Source organism: Tamandua tetradactyla, chromosome 7 (genome assembly GCF_023851605.1).
Source record: "Tamandua tetradactyla isolate mTamTet1 chromosome 7, mTamTet1.pri, whole genome shotgun sequence".
Taxonomy (NCBI): domain Eukaryota; kingdom Metazoa; phylum Chordata; class Mammalia; order Pilosa; family Myrmecophagidae; genus Tamandua; species Tamandua tetradactyla.
Genome location: NC_135333.1, coordinates 89,624,646 through 89,643,154, shown reverse-complemented (window position 1 = coordinate 89,643,154; position 18,509 = coordinate 89,624,646). Strand labels below are relative to the sequence as shown.

General features: G+C 37.1%; 1 protein-coding gene across 5 annotated transcripts in view; it reads left to right on the top strand.

The window, feature by feature from the left end:
* Positions 1-18,509, top strand: part of ITPR2 (inositol 1,4,5-trisphosphate receptor type 2) — a 521,104-nt gene that overhangs the window by 176,354 nt on the left and 326,241 nt on the right. For all 5 annotated transcript variants that reach the window (XM_077170358.1, XM_077170362.1, XM_077170360.1 and 2 more), the window contains 8 exons: positions 3-144; positions 2,210-2,371; positions 6,538-6,710; positions 7,905-8,024; positions 8,124-8,309; positions 9,464-9,715; positions 10,249-10,393; positions 11,787-11,937. In XM_077170358.1, the coding sequence (XP_077026473.1) occupies positions 3-144; positions 2,210-2,371; positions 6,538-6,710; positions 7,905-8,024; positions 8,124-8,309; positions 9,464-9,715; positions 10,249-10,393; positions 11,787-11,937 (1,331 nt within the window). The remainder of the gene's footprint in view (positions 1-2; positions 145-2,209; positions 2,372-6,537; positions 6,711-7,904; positions 8,025-8,123; positions 8,310-9,463; positions 9,716-10,248; positions 10,394-11,786; positions 11,938-18,509) is intronic.

Here is an 18,509-nt window from a genome sequence, read left to right as displayed (position 1 = left end):
AGATTTGTAACCAAACTGTTGGAAGATCTTATCTTCTTTGTGGCTGATGTGCCTAATAATGGTCAAGAAGTTCTGGATGTGGTTATTACCAAGCCAAACCGGGAGCGCCAGAAATTAATGAGGGAGCAAAATATATTGGCACAGGTGAAATTTTTCACATATTATATTTGCATAGTTTATATTTTGAGTTATAGAATCATGGAAGTCCCTGTAATTAGTTTTCTACTGCTATGTAACAAATTGCTTATTATCTTATTATATTATTACTGATTATCTGTTTCTGCAGGTCAGGAGTCTAGGAATGGCTTAGGGGGTGATTCTTAAGCTAGGTCTTTCACAAGAGGCTGCTGTTAAGGTATTGGCTGGGTGGGGGGAAGTTGCAGCCAGTTCAGGGCTCCACTGGGGAGAATCTGCTTCTAAGCTCACTCTTATGGGCCTCTCTAGAAGGCTGCCTCAGCGTATGGCAGCTGGCTTTCCCTGAAAGCAAAAGATCCAAGAGAGAGCAAAAGAGAGCCCCCAAGAGGGAAGCCACATTCATTTTATAACCTAATCTTAGAAGTGACATCTCATCAGTTCTGCTGTGTTGTTAGTTACAAGTGAATTAATAAACCGAGCCCACACTTAAGAGATGATTATGCAATGGCACGAATATCAGAAGTGGAGTTACCTGGGGGCCTTCTTAGAGACTGCTTGCTACAGACTTTAAAAAAAAACTACATGGTCAGAATACCTCCAAAAACTGTGCTGGAAAAATTTCTAGGTAGAATTTTTAGGTGAACTAGGAAGCTGCTATCTCCATCTGCTCTCTACTTCTTATACTTCTTTTCCCTGGAAAAGTATTAAAAGTGCAGTTTAATCATTAGCTCACAAATGCTCTCTATACTATATTCTGTTCCCCCTACCCCCAAAAGTCTAGAGCTGTTACTATATCATGTTACCCTGAAATTGTTCATAACACTCCAATAAACTATTGCCCTTCCTTATAACATGCACATATGGACATTACTACCTTTATGTTTTCTTTTGCTCTGTTAACTGCCACTTAAAGTAACAGGCTTCTGTATTAGGTGTGGACTCAAGGAAGATACTGAAGAAATCAAAATCATGTTACTGATGCATGTATTCTTGTGGAGTTAGGAAAGGAAAGAAGTAGACATTGTCAAGTATTATTTTATGGCTGACCGAGAATATAAAATCAAGCTTTTTACCAAATCAAATAAAGTTGCCAATCTAATTGGATAAAGTCTTTTCTGACATTAGCAGTTCTTTTGTATAGAATACTTGATTTCAAGGACTTTTAGGACCTTGAATGATTTATTATTTAAACCAACATAAAACAAAAATATGTTAAGTATTATATGTAAAACTAAAGAGTTAATGAATATGGCATTATTAAAGAAAATTGAATTTGTATAATCTCCAAGGGATAATTCCCTTCCATTTCCCTTTGCTGTATTAATTCTCATGGCCTTGCCTAAGTACTCCTTAATAGACAATTTATTCATCCTTCCAGCTCCTCTCCAGGTGATCCTACCTGCTGTCTTGCTGCCTAGAAGTTCAATTTCTCAATGTTTGTAAAATATTTCCCAACTGCTAACCTTCTTACTCAAAGAATCTGACTTCCTGGGGATCACCAGCTGCACATGTAACTTCTTGCTTGTCATGTTTGAATGCTGATACTTGATTGATTTGGCCACATCTTTATGTACCAAGAGGAGTTAAATAAACTCTTTAATGAAGAATTTCAGAAGCAATGTTTAAGAGCAATTTTCTGAAGTCGGTTTCAGATTAAGCATAAATATTTTCTTTTTATCGTTTTGATTTCAAAAAATTACAGAAAATAATAAAGAAACTATAGAGCCTATAAAAATCAAACTATATTTAATTTTTCTGCGTATGTTCATATAACATGGTACAATCTAGCATCTTCGGGTTCCTTATTTTAATAAAATATCACTTCTAAATGAAATGAAATGTTTTATTTAAATATTTTTGATCATTCAACTTAGTGAAATATTTTGGCAGTGCTTCCCTGTTCCTTTATGTATTGATCCTGCATCCAAAATTCCCACACCCTCTTTTTATGTTAATTTTAATTAAATAATACAAAAGTGTTTTTGAGTCATTGTCCTTATTGTAAAAAAAATTAAACATTGCAAAATCTATACCTTCATTCATCAGAATAAGTGGTTACCTTTATTCCTCGTAGGTATTTGGGATTCTTAAAGCACCCTTCAAGGAGAAAGCAGGAGAAGGCTCAATGTTGAGACTTGAAGATCTGGGGGACCAAAGATATGCACCCTACAAGTATATGCTGCGGCTCTGCTACCGTGTACTGAGACATTCTCAGCAGGACTACCGGAAAAATCAGGTCAGAGGGCAGCCCTCATTTTTGCATCTTTTTAACATTAAAGTACGGGCAAGGTTCTTCTGGTTACTGTTCTAAGGCATTAAAGTAAGAATGGGAAATTTATCTTCAAAATAAGAGATTTTATACTGGTAAGTATTTCTTAGCTGATAGGTATATGCTTCCACATGGAATTAGAATCACTGGGGGAGTATGTCCCAAGTCATTGTGTGCATGGTACTGGCATGAAGCATGCTTGGCTGGAGGAACATGTGAGGTACAGCATCACCTTGTATGGCCCAAGGAGCCTGTTATCTAGTGGAGAAGATATGACTTGTGCTTCTGAAACATAAAGTTGAAGCAAAGAGGGGACGTGAGATAAAAAAATAGCATTATGGGGATTTGGCTCAATTGTGGCTGGGGAAGCCCAGGAACGGTACTTGGTTAAGGAAGCATTTGAGTAGGATAACAACCATTTTCATAAAATTACATGGGAAAAGGCATTTTTGGAAGAGGAATCTATGAGGAGAAAGTTATGGATGCTAGAAAGGATACTTCAAAAACTTTTGCTTCATAACGGTAACTGGAGAACAAGGAACATAAGTGTATCGAGAGATGTAGATGAAAATTGCCAACTGCAAGTGAATTTCTTTTGTCTCATTTTATCTTAAAAATACATACTGTTTTGCATTGTGTTCAATAATGCGAATGTTTACTATAAAATTGTTTAAAATTATTATTTTGTAAATTAGTGTTATATGTTTTTCTGAAACAGTTTGAAGGAGAAGTGCATTATCAGTAAGTTTTGCTGGTGAGTATTGTCCATGAGGAAGTGTAATGCGAGAGAGGGCTCCTAAGGCAGGCTGGGTGAAGCCACATAGGCTCTAGTATCTCTGGAATAGAGGGTGGAGGTGATTGGAGATTAATCAGTGGTATTGAGTACTCATTTTGTATCAGGTTCATTTCTAAGCACTTTTCATGTATTAACTCAGTTAATCCTCGTAGCAACAATATGAGATTGGCACTACTGTGCCACTAAAGATGAGGAATGGAAGCACAGAGAGGTTAAGTAACTTGCTGAAGATCACACAGCTTTAAGAATGGAGCCAGTATGCAAATTCTGGTTCTTAATCATCACATTATTGCCATTTGGTAGGGAATGGAGAACCTTTAAAAGTTTTTCAGCAAGAAAAAAGTGATTTACTTTAGGAAAAATGTGTTAAAAGATATTGGCTTTGAAATTATGCTTAAAGATAAAGAAAATGTCTAAAAAGAATATGTACAACTGATTAGTCAGAAATAAATAATACGGCAAGGAGTGGGGAAGCAGGGGGTAATACAGATAAATCCTTAAATACTTTCTAACATATACCTGGATAATAACATCCTTCTTTCCAAGAATCAAAAATGCTCTCAGTGGAATTATTTTTCTCAACCTAATTGTATTCATTTTGTGTGGTAAGATAAAGTAGATAGAGTTATTCTTATTTTAATGGAAGAGAAATTTTGTTCCTGAACATTAAATGACACACCTTCAAGCACACAGAGAATCAGCTTCCAATACGAGGGTCTGAGTCATTCAGTGGGCCTTGCGGGTGAGGGGTGTGCAGGGGTGAGAGGTTGCTTCCTGTCCTCTACTTGTCCTCATTTCTGTTCTTGAATCTGGAAAATCACTTCCCTAGACAGGTCACTATACCAACAATGCTGTGTCTTAGAGTTTAAATTGACAGAAGAAAATGAACAGATCTGCAGGGGTTGCCTGGTGCGCTGTCCCCTGGAGACCTGCAGTGTGTGCTGTCTTGACCAGGCTCAGCTCTTGGAAGGGCGCTGGGTACTCCTCACACAACACGGTCCTGTGCTCATCAAGGCCAGACCTCCTTACGCTGCTGTCCACCAGTCTTCACTGGTGTCCTTTCTCAGTGTCTCGAGGTCTGGCACACACAGTGCCTTCTCCCTCTCCATCTGAGCTGGTACACTGGGATATGCTGAGACACAAGAGGCCTCCTCTCTGAACACACCCATCCTTCGACAAGTAAAACAAACAATAAAACTCACTGTGATTTCTCTCTCCTCGTTCTTAGTTCACCCTTAGTTCACCCCTTTCTAGTCCTGCTATCCTTCCCAGGTCTATGCTGTACACTCTGGGGAATATGCTTTCTGGGTTTCTTTAGGACACATGACTGTGGGTGATCTACTCCTTTTCTCCATTTGGGGTGTTTTCCTAGAGGTTAGATCAGTGAGCAGACAGGAATAAAGAACTTCCCAGCATAAATTGGTGGTTTGATTTGATTTCCCCTCACTTTCTCATGAATGCAGTAATTGAATCTCAGTGATGGTTGAAAAAATATTTTTCTCATTTTTGTTGAAATACGAATGTTTTGTATGAAATATAAAGCTTCTTTCTGATACTTTTAGATCATGATGTAGGCAGAAAGAACTACTTTTTACATAATTACCATATTTTCATCTATCCTCACCCACATTTTATAGGGAGTTTGTGATTTAGTACTCATCCAAGCCTTATTGAGTCTATTTATTATTATTTTTAGAATTTGGTATCACCTCTAATTTCCTCTTATTTTTCAACTCTTAAACGTTTACCTTCTGTCAGTATTTAACTAAAATAGTCATGAAAGTATAAATCAATACGTCTTTAAAATGATACACTAACAGAAGACATTTACTTTACTTAACTGGCTACACTACATGAGCTATCATTTTGAAAGGCCACAAAGATGCTGCCTAGAATATAATTAGATCTGTGCAACCAGTATTTTTTTTCAAGGAATAGATATGTTCCAGTAAATCTGACTTAAGACAAACCACTTCCTAATCAATAAATTCTTCCATCATAGAATCAGAGATACATTTCCAAGGAGAATTCACCCCAAATTGAAATGTGAACTTTTGATTGTGGAAGAGCAATCTCACCAGTTCTGTGTTTGTGTGTGATGTGTTCCTTGTACATAGGATGTGAGAAATGGGCAGTAGTGATTTGGGATGTAGGAGAATTAGTGAGAAGAATAAGGAGCAGATTAAATGGTATCAATTAAATGATTGAAACTCCCCAATGGCTTTCTCTTGTTCTTAGAATAACATCTTTGTTCCTTACCAAGGCTCACAGGTCCACTTTTGATCTACCTCTCCAACTGCATGTCTTGCCTCATCCTCACTTACTACACTCTGACTACAATGGCCACCTTTCATAAACACAATAAGCTTGGTTCAGCCTCAGAGCCTTGACACTTGCTATTCCCTCGACCTCGATGGTTCTCTCTCCAGGTCTATCCATGCCCACCTCCTTCTCATTATTTCTGTGCTGGCTCAAATGTCGCTTCCTCAGCATCTACCCTACCTGAAGGTACTACTTTTCTCCTCTATTCCTTTTTTTTTTCATTTCATTTATCAATGTGTAAAATGATCATATTTGTTTGCTCATTTAAGTACCTTTTTTTCTCATTACAATATAAACTCCATGAGAGTTTATCTAGCTTGCTAACTGCCATATTCCTAGCCTTTAAACAGTGGCTGGAATTGAATAGACCTTCAAGAAATATTTATTGGTGACTTGAGTCTGATTAATGAAGTAATTAGCATATTATCTTGTTCGGTAGCTTTTTAAAGATAAAAAATGGTATGAGATTTTATCATCATATTAGAGGGTAGTTTTCATAGATGATTGTACTCTACAGATAAAAAAGAAATCAATCCAGGTCCACTGGGGGTCTTCATGTAACAGCATAGGTCTCATGCCTCATGAATGAGACGACAGTCACTTTCTTTTTTATAACTATGCCAAAGTCATCGATTATAGCTTTTAGTGGCGGTGAAAAGTAAGGCCCACTCTGTTAGTCAGGTGAAATCATAGGTTACCATGTAATAAAAAAAGTGCTATTTTTAACTAACTTAATATCCCTCCTCTACTTTACGAGAGTGTAAGGACCCATATTAAAAATTATTTCTAGGTACATAATTTTCTATTATAATTTCAATTACATATATGCAAATATGTTTTCATTTCCTTCCTCAAAAAGTGCCATTTATTGAAAATGCTGTTTTTGCTTTTCTTTTAACAAATGATTTTTAGTGACTTTTCTATATGAATAAATTAATCGATGTTGCCAACCCTATAGAACCTGTTATTTCTAAGCTGTTTGGCAGCTCATTCTGACTGTCTTTCTTCTTTGCAGGAATATATTGCTAAGAATTTCTGTGTCATGCAGTCCCAGATTGGCTATGATATTTTGGCAGAAGATACCATCACAGCTTTGTTGCACAACAACAGAAAACTACTAGAGAAACATATCACAGCAAAAGAAATAGAAACATTTGTCAGTTTACTCAGGAGGAATCGGGAGCCAAGGTTTGAAGTGCTTCATGCAGTATTTTTTCTTCTATTGGGGATTGTGACTTTTTGCTTTATTTTCACAACTTTTGAAGACTTGGAATACTTTCATATCACTAACTTTCATAGACAAACTATGTTGGGTTAATCACTATACTAATTATGTATAATAAAGTTTTTACCTCATAGGAGAACAAAACTCTTACAGATTTATATATTTTTTATTTTATTTTATTTTTGGTATGGGCAGGCTCTGGGAATCAAACCCAGGTCTCTGGCATGGCAGGCAAGAATTCTGCCACTGAGCCACCATTGCACCGCCCCTTTCAGATTTATATTTAATTGATTGTAATTTATTTTATCTCTGATAATTTATGCTTTTACAGTATGTTATTTTTTCAAAATATTTTCTCATGCATCATCTTATTTAAATCCATTTGCATTGTCATGAAGTTTACTGGAGGTATAACATTAACCAGAGTTTAGAGATGTGAGAACTGACAACCAGAATGCATCATGCCCAAGGCCACCAATAGTAAGAAATAGAATATAAGATCAAATCAAGGGATCTGACTACACATCAAGTTCTCTTTCTGTTGCACCATGCTGCTTTATCTGGTAGAGATGAATACAGAAGAATCAAACAGATCGGCAGTGCTTTTTAAACTAATTAGTACAACACATAACTGCTAGAATGTAGAATAACTTCTGACTTGACCAGCTATCACTGTTATTAAGTGTGCACTATTTTCTTGTTTCACACAGGATAATATTAGCTTTGATCTGCCTCTCTTTTGCTAGTCAATGCTGTGATGGTCTCACTTTAGGGTAGATAGCATTTTTGAAACATAGTAAGTCACAGTGCTAAGGAATAAATATCATCTATTAAATATTAGCCACCTCATATCCTTATTTATTTATTTATTTATTTATTTTTGCATGCGCAGGCACTGGGAATCAAACCCAGGTCTCTGGCATGGCAAGCGAGATCATATCCTTTTTTAAAAAAAGTTTGTATTAAATACAAAAAAACTGAAGTTTCAATTTGTTTCTAATGATGCAGTAGATAAGCAGAACCTTAGAAAATTGCTGCATGGTCATAATATTATAAAATACAGCCAAAAGTTTCATGGGTTATATTCCAAATTATATTTTTGTTATGTTGACTGTATATAGGATGCTTTATTTTATGTTCAATTTTTCTCTCACCAGGTTTTTGGATTATTTATCAGATCTCTGTGTGTCTAATACTACTGCGATACCTGTAACTCAGGAACTCATCTGTAAATTTATGTTGAGTCCAGGCAATGCAGACATTCTCATTCAAACTAAGTAAGCCAAGATAATGGCACCATTTGTAGACCTTGTAATTCTTTATCGTATTTGTGAATGAGCTTCTTCTTAATAGATTTAGCATGTGTTTATTTCAAGGCTGGTCTCGATGCAAGTAGACAACCCCATGGAGAGCTCCATTCTTTCAGATGACATTGATGATGAAGAAGTTTGGCTCTACTGGATTGACAGCAACAAGGAACCTCATGGCAAAGCTATCAGGCATCTTGCTCAGGAGGCAAAAGAAGGCACCAAAGCTGATTTAGAAGTTCTTACCTATTACAGGTAAAGTATTATAGATAATCATAATTCTCAATCTCACATATTCATTAAGATGATTCTCTGAAACCTCTAAAAGTCAGGCATCAATGAAGATGAAATACAAAAATTCATGTCAGAACTAGGGGAGCAGAGATATTTAATACTATTTATAAAATAATAAAAATAAAAATTAACATTTGTGTTTTCCACCTATACCACTTGCATTTTCCTGTTTTCCACAAGATTGGAAATTCTGTGCTCAGAGTTTCTCAGAGTTTTTTTTCTATTGTTTCTTGAAGTGGGTACAGGTGAGAGACATGTTGGGACCTAGGGAATGTGAGACAGAGGTAGAACTGGGGCTGGGAAAGCTGATCCTGCGGCAAAGATGGCCTCAGAGGTAGCTATCCAGTGCTTAGCGTACAGTGTTCATGAATGCGTGGTGACCTAGGGCTTAGGAGAAATGACGTGCAGTTTGGAGGAACAGTGATGACATATGGAAGCAGAGGCATCCATTGTACTTGAAGTTAGGCAGCTGGGCAGAGATGTATTTTCTGCTGGTCACTATATTAGGAACAGGAACTCAGCTGGTGTCTTTGAGTTTAAGGGATAGGATCACAAGGGAGAACCCTTGGGCCAAGTTGACCCCAAATGGCAGGAAAAGGCAGAGAATACTTCATGTTTCCTGGTTTCTGGTGCTAAAGCAGCAAAGCCAAAGGCTAATTCTTTCCTCAGAGGCTCTTGGATCCAAGTGTACTGATGCCATTTGACCTGTTCACAGTTGGTTCAGGAACTTTAGTGGGGCTAAACTTACAGAGTGTATAGGTGCAAGAGCCTGCAGCTGAGTGCAGCTGTGGAAAGCAGAGAGGGCTTCGTGAAACCAATGACCACATCTTATAGGCTTAATATATCAGTAATCCTAGAAAACTGGGAAATATGATTCTAAGAAAACTCTCCACATACATGTTGCTGGAATAAGAGAAATTGTAACTGAATAGATATAAAGACAATTTCACATATGTCGTTATTTGATCACTTGACCTATTACCAAAATGTTTGACTCCAGTATTGTGTACGTTAGAAATGCTGGTATCATAAAAGTAGATGCTGATTGGTACTATGATGTTTAAAAACCTTATCAAGATAAATTAAATTGACATGATATGCTTACTGCTATGAAGGTACCAGTTAAACCTCTTTGCAAGGATGTGCTTGGATCGTCAGTATCTGGCCATCAACCAGATCTCGATGCAGCTGTCGGTGGACCTGATCCTGCGCTGCGTGTCGGACGAAAGCCTGCCGTTTGACCTGCGTGCGTCCTTCTGCCGCCTCATGCTCCACATGCATGTGGACCGGGACCCCCAGGAGTCGGTGGTGCCGGTCCGCTACGCCAGGCTCTGGACAGAAATCCCCACAAAGATCACCATTCACGAGTATGTCGGGAAACGCTCGCCAGGGCGTTGGGCTTTAGCAGAGGATCTCAAAATCAAACGAGGTCTTCAATTTTGAGACGAAATACATAGGAAGGCATTTATGCGTTCCAACTCAGGTTGTTGATCTTCCAAATTCAGATGAAATAGTCTTTGTAGAGGGTAAAGAGACAACTCTTAGTAAGAATGGGAGACCTTATGGAAACCTATAACTAGAAATGATAAAACTAATAAAAGCAATAATTTATTAAAGACTTAATATTATGGCATACTCTGATTTAAGTGCTGAACATGTATTAACTCATTTCACAATAGCCACATTTCCAGATAAGGTCGTGACACCTAGAAAGGTTAATTAATTTATCCAAGATTATAAAACCAGGAAGTTAAATAATTTTTAGCGTATTATGATGAATAGACAATGCCAAGAGAAACAGTATTTTCCTTAACAAATCAATACAAAAGTATGTATATCTTTCTATTTTCAAATTATTACAATTCATTTAACTTGCTTTATCTTCTTTCTGTCTTTCCAGATATGATTCTATAACAGACTCTTCAAGAAATGATATGAAAAGGAAATTTGCACTGACAATGGAATTTGTTGAAGAATACTTGAAAGAAGTAGTAAATCAGCCCTTTCCTTTTGGGGATAAAGAAAAAAACAAACTGACATTTGAGGTATTTGTTTTAAACAATTCATGCATGAAGTTATTGAATTTTCCATATCTGAAATGAATACACTGAACAGCAAATATTTTTGCCCTCTGATGTTTAGGATGCTTTTTGTAAGTGGGTAGTTTAGCTTGTGAAAATATGATTCTCTCTACCATTGATTAAAAGACAGATTTATATTATATTATACTTAGATTATACTTGATGGTTAATACAAAATATTTCATTTATAATTTTCTATTGGTTTTCCTTAATTTTTTTTGTTTCATTCATTCTGCACAAGCTTTATTGCATTTAACGAACAGATCCTTTTTGCAAACTTTATAATGTGTTTAGATACATTTTTTTTCATCTTTATAGAGCTAATATTTGTAGTCTCGTTTAACTGAATTGAAAAAATTTATGCTATTGTTTTGGCAGTATAGTGACAAAGAGAGAGAAGAAAGATGCTAAATCACTTGATATCTGGTGTATTATTTATTTATTACTATGTAACACATTACCCAAAACTCAGCAGCTTAAAACAACAAATGTCTATTATCTCACTGCTCCTATGGGTCACAAATTTAGCTGGTTGTTTGGGCTCTGGGTCTTTCATGAGGCTGCAGTCAAGCCACAGTTGTCTGGGGCTAGAGGATTTATTCACTTACATGATTGTTTGTGACATTAGTTCCTTCTGGCTGTTGACCAGAGACTTTAGTTCCTTTCCCTGTGGGTGTTCCCGTAGTCTGGCTGAGTGTTCCTACAATATGGTACCCGCTTCCTCAAAAGTGAGTTACGCAAGAAAGAAAACCTAAGTTGGAAGTTGTGGTCTTCTATAATCTAATTTTGGAAGTGATATATCATTACTTGTGCTGTTCTCTCTGTTGGTCACACAGACCAACTTTGGTACAATGTGGGAAGAGACTGTTCATTGAGGCTGTTTAGAAGTTGGCTCTCACAGTTGGTATGGCCCACAATATCCAAAGACTGCAAAGCAGCATAAGTAACATAGATTTCTGAACAAATATCATGGATAATATCCATTTAATAAAGTAATTTGTTTATATAAACATGTAGTAAGTGGTTACATTAATGACTTAAATGAATTACTATTTAAATAATCCTAATAATTGTAATGAAATGATTCTAATAATTCTAATGTAAATGTCTTTAACCACCTTTACGCACTCCAAATCTTGTCTTTTTTGATGGGCTTGTCAAACTAGCTTTATTTGGATTTAATTCTAGACTTAAGTCAGAATTCAAGTGGTTGTTTTTGCAGGTATTTTTAAATCCTAGGTGTTAAGGAATTAGAACATTTAGGAAAACCTGAACTAACCGAGATAAAAATGTCAATATTTATTTTAGTTCCCAATGTTTTTCTTTTCTTTTACCCCCACCCCCCTTTTTTATTAAGGTGGTCCACTTGGCTCGGAATCTTATATACTTTGGATTTTACAGTTTCATTGAGTTATTAAGGCTGACAAGAACACTTCTGGCCATCCTAGATATTGTACAGGTCCCCATGTCATCGTATTTTGAAAGATTAAGCAAATATCAAGACGGAGGTAAGAATTTTTGAGAAGAGTTATAATCTTCTTGTTATTACTTAGAGACAAAATAAAGAAGGCCCTACAGAGAAGTGGCTGATTACATATACCCGCACGCTGACATATGTATATGTGTGAAAAGTAATCCTGTGAGAGGAGTGAGTGCCAAGTGGGTGGATTTGCAAACATGAGTCTCTTTTTTTTATTGCTGAAGTTTTCAAAAACACATTCATAAGGTTGAGCTCCATTTTTAGCAACTAACATTATGGCCAATCTGCTCATGAAAATATTGGGTTAAAAAAATAAGAACATCTTAATATTTGTGATCATCTTGGTATGTGTCATATGCTGGCCATTCTTCATAGAAGGGCATAGAAAAACAAGGGCAGGCTAAAGGTCATATGAAAGAAGCAGTAAATGCATGCTAGTGTGGGAAGCAGTGTGGTCAAGTAGATAAGAGAATGGATTTAGTAGTTTAAATTCCTGGATCCAAATCCTGCCTTTACACCATAATTACAATTTAGGCAAGGCGCTTATCTTCTCCAAGATTCTCTTTTCTTATCTGAGATACGAAGATAATAGTAGTGTCTTCATAGCGTTATTGTGAGAATTAAGCGAGATAATGTGTATAAAGCATTTACACCAGTGCCTGACTCATAACACAATAAATACTACTTATGATGATTGCCTTAGGTAGGATGCCTGGAAACAGACCCTAAGGAGGAGAATTGTTTGCAGAAGACTTTTAAGGAGTGTTCTCAGGATATATACCTGTAAGAAAGTGGGGACCGTAGGATTGGGCAGAAAGAGTAACTGATTCACAGTGCAGTTAGAGCTGAGAACTCAGCTGATTCTGCAGGGAGCTGGAGTGGCCCTTCACAGGTGTCACAAACCGAGGGACAAGGACAGGGTGTTGTATGTTTTGCATTGGCCGCGTTGGCTTCTTCCTGGAGGGATGTGACCTTAGGCAGGGCAGTTCCCTGTGCCTGGTGAGAAGCACATCTGTAGGAGCAGCGTCCAGGATGCCCAGCCACTGGGAGAAGGGGGTTATCAGCTCTGAAAATAAAATGTGGGGAAACACAATGGTATTCACTATAGTGATGGAAGACAGAATTAAAAATGTAGAACGAGACATCAATTTCAGATATAAAGAAATATCTGATTAAGAATTATAAATGAGGGATGTCCAGTTAATGGAAGTAATTAAAGACTGCTTCCCCAATCTCAATTTCTCCTACACCCTCCAAAAAACTGAGATCAATAGGAAGCAGATTAAATCACATAAATCTCTCATCTTCATCATAACTAAGAGACAGAGGCCAATACAACCTTTAATTATTGTAAAAAAACAAAAAAACATCAGTTTTCAATAGAACTGTCCCACCAACTCGCCCTTCAAGCTTTTATGAACAGACAGGGATTTTTGAGGAAAAGCATGTGGAGAAGAGACAAGAAGAGACAGAGTGAAAATCACTGTCAAGAAAGGGGAAATCCATCCTAAATGTGAAAATTCTGAAAAAACAAGTCGGTAGATAAAAGCACTGGCCAAGGAGAGGCACCCTTTGGAGGCTTGTCGGTGAAAGGAAAAGAAGCAGTGGTGGAAATTTAGAATACCACAAGACAAAAGAAAATGAAAAATGTAGGGGCATGTCTCGTCTCATTGCTCCCACCCAAAGCTGAATTGTAGAGAAGCTGTACTTCACTAGTCTGACAGGAGAGGGTGCCCTTGAGCTAGGATTCATGTAAACTACCTTGTACTGTCAACTCTGTTCACAAAATGCAGAGTTCAGTGTTCATCTGTGTGAAATGGCTGTTTGGTCCTGTGGTAGGACCAAAACAGAATGGGGAATTAAGACATTTCAGTTGATGAAAATTTCTCTCTGAAAGACAGCCACAAAGGAGAAGAAAATGGCAGCATAACACTCGAAACCAAATTAAATATCTTTAAACAAACGTTGGGATATGAAAAACACCTTAGGATATTGAATAGCTACTACATGCCAGGTAGTGAGTCAGAAATTCATAAGGTCTGGACAGAAATGGATTAAAAAGGAATAAATGAAATAAAAGTATTGAGTTCAGGAAATAAACAGAATAAAATAGTGAATTTTTTTCTTCATATATACAGACTAAATTACATGGTGTCAGGGAATAGATTTGAATGAAAACATAATAAGGGACACTGAATAAAGGGGAAATCAATGAAGAGAATGAAAATGATATAAAGGAACAAGTAACAAGGATCAGAGAGAAAGGGAAGTGGAAGACAGGCAAAGAAGAGACATTATATGAATAATTGGAACCCCTGAAGAAGAAAAACAAACAATAGAACAGAGTCAATATTTAGCACTACAATTCGGGAAAACATTCTGGAAATAAGAGAAGATGTGAATGTACATGCTGAAATGGCCGAGAATGGTAATCCTTAAGCCATTTCATAATAAAACTATTATCTGTAGCATATATTCAGAGAGCGCAGGATAGGGCAGAGGGAAGGACCATAAGCAATTGGAGAAAATTGTAGAGGGTATATACACGTTTTTTGCATCTTTTTTGTGATTTAAAATTTTGTAGAAATTAAAGTCTACCAACAGTGTATGAATTAGAGCAAAACCAAAGTCAAGAGGTGCAGAGGCACATCAGAGAGCAAGGACGTGCTTCTAATTCCTCCCACTAGTGAGGGGCTCCTTGTAAGGATCTTAGACAGTTTTTTGAGCTCTTTTGCCTAATTTCCAGTTTACTGTAAACCATACCATTCTAAAAACAGTCAGAAAATGATCTTAACTCTTGGTCACAGTGCTTACAGTCTGCCTGCAGGTCTTACTGTGAACATTTTCTAATATAGTATTTTTAAGTCTCTTCTGTTCTGTTTCTGCCCCCTAGGGTATATTCTCTTTTCCTCTTGAAGTTTTTATAGTTCTGATATTTCCTGATGAACTCCATTCACCTCTGGATACCTTAATTGTTCTATTAACTAAATACTTGAGCAACTACTATATGCCAGCTACTGTTTTGGTCACTGGGAATAGACATGTACAAGATAAACGAAGTTCTTACCCATTTTCTGTTGAGGAGAATAAACAATAATAAATAAATAGGTAGAATCCTTAGCCTTCCTTTAGGGGGGAGATAGGCAGATAATAAGCAATTGAATATATATTATAACATCAGACAGAGCTATAAAGAAGCTAAAGTAGGACATGACATGGGAAGTGATAGAGTGGCATAGGGTATAACTATTTTTAGCTAGGGTTTGCAGGACAGATTCTTACATTTGAGCAGAGGTCTGCAGCCTCTAGGAAGTAAGCCCCAAGTCAGGAACAAGCTTGGTATGTTTGGGGAACAGTAAGAAGACCAGTGTGGCTAAGGGAGAGTGAGAGATGGAAAAGACAGGAGAGAATTTTGAAGAATCCTGTATAGTGGGATGTTTGAATTTGAATTTTATTCTGATCTTAATGGGCAGCCTTTGGAGGGGTTTGAGAAAGAGAAGATGAAGAGAATGATGTGATCTAATCACTTTAGCTGCTGACTGGATAGCAGAGATGTAAGTGGGGATAAGTGTTTAGGAGTCCGTGGTTGGGAGGCTGCAGGAAATTCCAGGTGAGTGAGGAGGAGATTGGACTGTTGGTGTCTAGTGAAGGTGGTGAGAAGTCAGTGGAGTTGGAACTTAAAAATCTTGACTGGTTGTGAAATGGAAAAGAAAGAGGTTAGAATATTCAATGGTTTTTGAACTAGCAGCAAGGTAAATGTGGTGTGTTTATTGAGATGGGAAAAATGAATGGATAAGTGGTTTTGGAGGGAAAGTTAAGATTTCTGTCTGGACGTATGTTTTAGTTTCCTAACTGCTAAAACAATACCATGTAGTAGGTAGGCTTAACAATAGGAATTTATTGGCTCATGCTTTTGAGGGTAGAAGAAATCCAAAATCCAGGCATCAGCCAGAGGCTATTTTCTCTTTGAAGACTGTAAGGTACTGGGGCTGGCTGCTAGGGATCCTTGAATCCTTGACCTTTATGTTGCATGGCAGCATCTTCTCTTCCCGGTTCTGTTGACGTCAGCTTCTGGCTGCTCCTGTGGCTTCCCCTCTATCTCTGTCTGAATTTCATTTGGCTTATAAAGGACTCCAGTAATCCAGATTCAGTTGGGCCATACCTTAAATGAAATAACATCTTCAGGAGATCTTATTTACAATGAGTCCACACCCATCAGAATGCAGAACAAGATCAAGGCCACATCTGAACTGAGATACACAATTCAGTCCACCACAGCACATTGGACTTGAAATGTTCATTAGACATCCAAGAGTCATGTTATACAAATGGTAGGTATTTGACTACTACAGAGGGTAATGTCAAGATAGAAAATATAAATGTGAGCATCAGTGCATAGAAGCATTCATAGTAATCAGAATGAATGAGATCACTTTGGGAGTAATTGTGAATTGGAAAGAAAAGAGGTATGAATGAAGAAAGTAACTTTAAATCTTTTGTTTGTTGGCTTACATAAATATACTTCCCAGATAATCATACTAAAAAAATAGTAGCAGCTAATATTCTTTGACTACATGATGTCCTAAGTGGTTTTACATGCATTACCGCCCATGTAGTGTGTCTTGCGCTTAATCATGATACACAGAATTTTACTGCATCATTAAAAGATGACATACATTTTCTACATCATAAAAAAATTCATATTCATTTTTATCAATCAATTCTAATTCTCTTAAGAAGTTTCATCTTGAGTTGATAGGAAGTATCTATATATGTACTGCATGAACTGGGACTTAGAAGTTTCTCTTTTTGAGAGCAGTATGTCAGGTATGTGAAGTGGTATCTCTGAGAACCTATACGTTCCTACTTTGTATAAAGAAGGCATGGGGCGGGAGAAACTGAGAGAAAAAGAGAGAGAGAGCACAAGAGTGCATATGTGGCAGAGCTTGTAGATCTAATAAGTCTTGGCGAAGAGTATACGAGAGTTCTTTGTATGATTCTCACAACTTTTCCCATAAATGTAAAAGTATTTCAAGACAAAAAGTTTTAAATAACTTAAATAATTAGCTGAGTATAAAAACGATTAATTTTATGCAAGATCATACCTCAAACTTAAAGAATTATCTTTCAATTCTACCGAGTGTATTATTTTAGCTGAATTCTATTAGACTATAAATTCCTAAGGAAAGTTCCATTAGACAATAAATTCTTAACAAAAGAAGCAAGAAGGAATATGTTTCTGGAGTCTCCAGATGTGGAGGTAGAATTGTCAGGCATGGGAAAAATTCCTGTGGTGCAGGGGGAGACAAAGGTTGTTGCCAGAGAGGAAATCCCAGATTATGGAAAGTACTTGGGAGAAAAAAGAACTGTTATTTCAAAGGAGGCGTAACAGTGCTGCCACATTACAATACCCGGTGTATTATCATCTTGTCTTTTTATATCCAAATGATTTGGGTTCTAGTTTCCTATTTCAGTGAAATTTTATTTTTAATTAGAAGTCATTTACAAAGCCTGATTTTTTAAAAAAGAAAGTCATCATTGCTGCTAGATAAACTGCTCCTTCAAATAAGGGATACAGTTTTCTAGTCTTGTACTGTGTTTGGTAAATTTTAGGCAAAAAGAATCACGTTTGTTTTTTTTCTCCTTCTTATCAATTTACCTCTTAATAATTCCACTCCAGCCCAGCTGAGGCTGGACATTTAGAGAACGTTTGGCAGATCTGATGCAGGAGAGTGGAAGAGAAAGTAACTAGAGGGAAAAGTCTTACAGTTCCCCGGAGCTCTGTTTTATGCCAGCCTCAGTGGTGCCTTCCTTAAATAGGGCATGCATGTGTAGAATTCATTTGTTTTTCTGGAAAGTCCTGTAGGTTTAAATGTTAGCGATTCGTGTTTGAGGCGACAGGGATGACTGGCTTGGAAAGTGGCAGTTGCAGAGGTTTTCCTCTTCTGAGTCCTTGGTTACAGCCCACCTTAGCGTCAAGTGAGTTGTCCTCACCCTAGAGCCAAAGGGGGGTCTGAGTCTGGCTCCAGGCTACGCTGCTCACCATGACAGTGGAGTTTAGTTGGCACGCTCAGCAGAGATTGCTAGGCTCTGAAGCAAGCAGTTTTTCATTTTTGTGCCCTAGAGGTGATCCGTTCAGAAAATTATGAAGGCACACTCAGTTGGAGTCACTGTGAACCAGCACAGCCTTGCCTTCACTGTTGTGAAATAGAAGATTCTAATTTTCAGGACTATCAATCCAATCCTTTTCCTTGGCTGTGGACTCACCTAAGAAAAGAAATACTGTTTTCAAATGTATTCACTCCCAGTGGGCTATGTTGAGTTAATTTGCTTTGCCTAATACTTATTTGCTCTCAGTGATTTAAAGCTCACAGTCACCATTGAGTGTGATTGATCTTTTGGGTAGAAGGATTGTGTCAAACAGTGCTCTTCTTTGTCACACGAAGAAGTTAAAATCAAATGCACGTATCAGTTGATATTTTCAGTATTTGGATAGTTTCAGTATTTGCAAACATTTCACTTAAAAAATTATTAAGTTTTTTTGCTGTTTGCCAAAGGTTAAACAATCCAAGGATTTCTATGACTAATAATTAAGGTCAC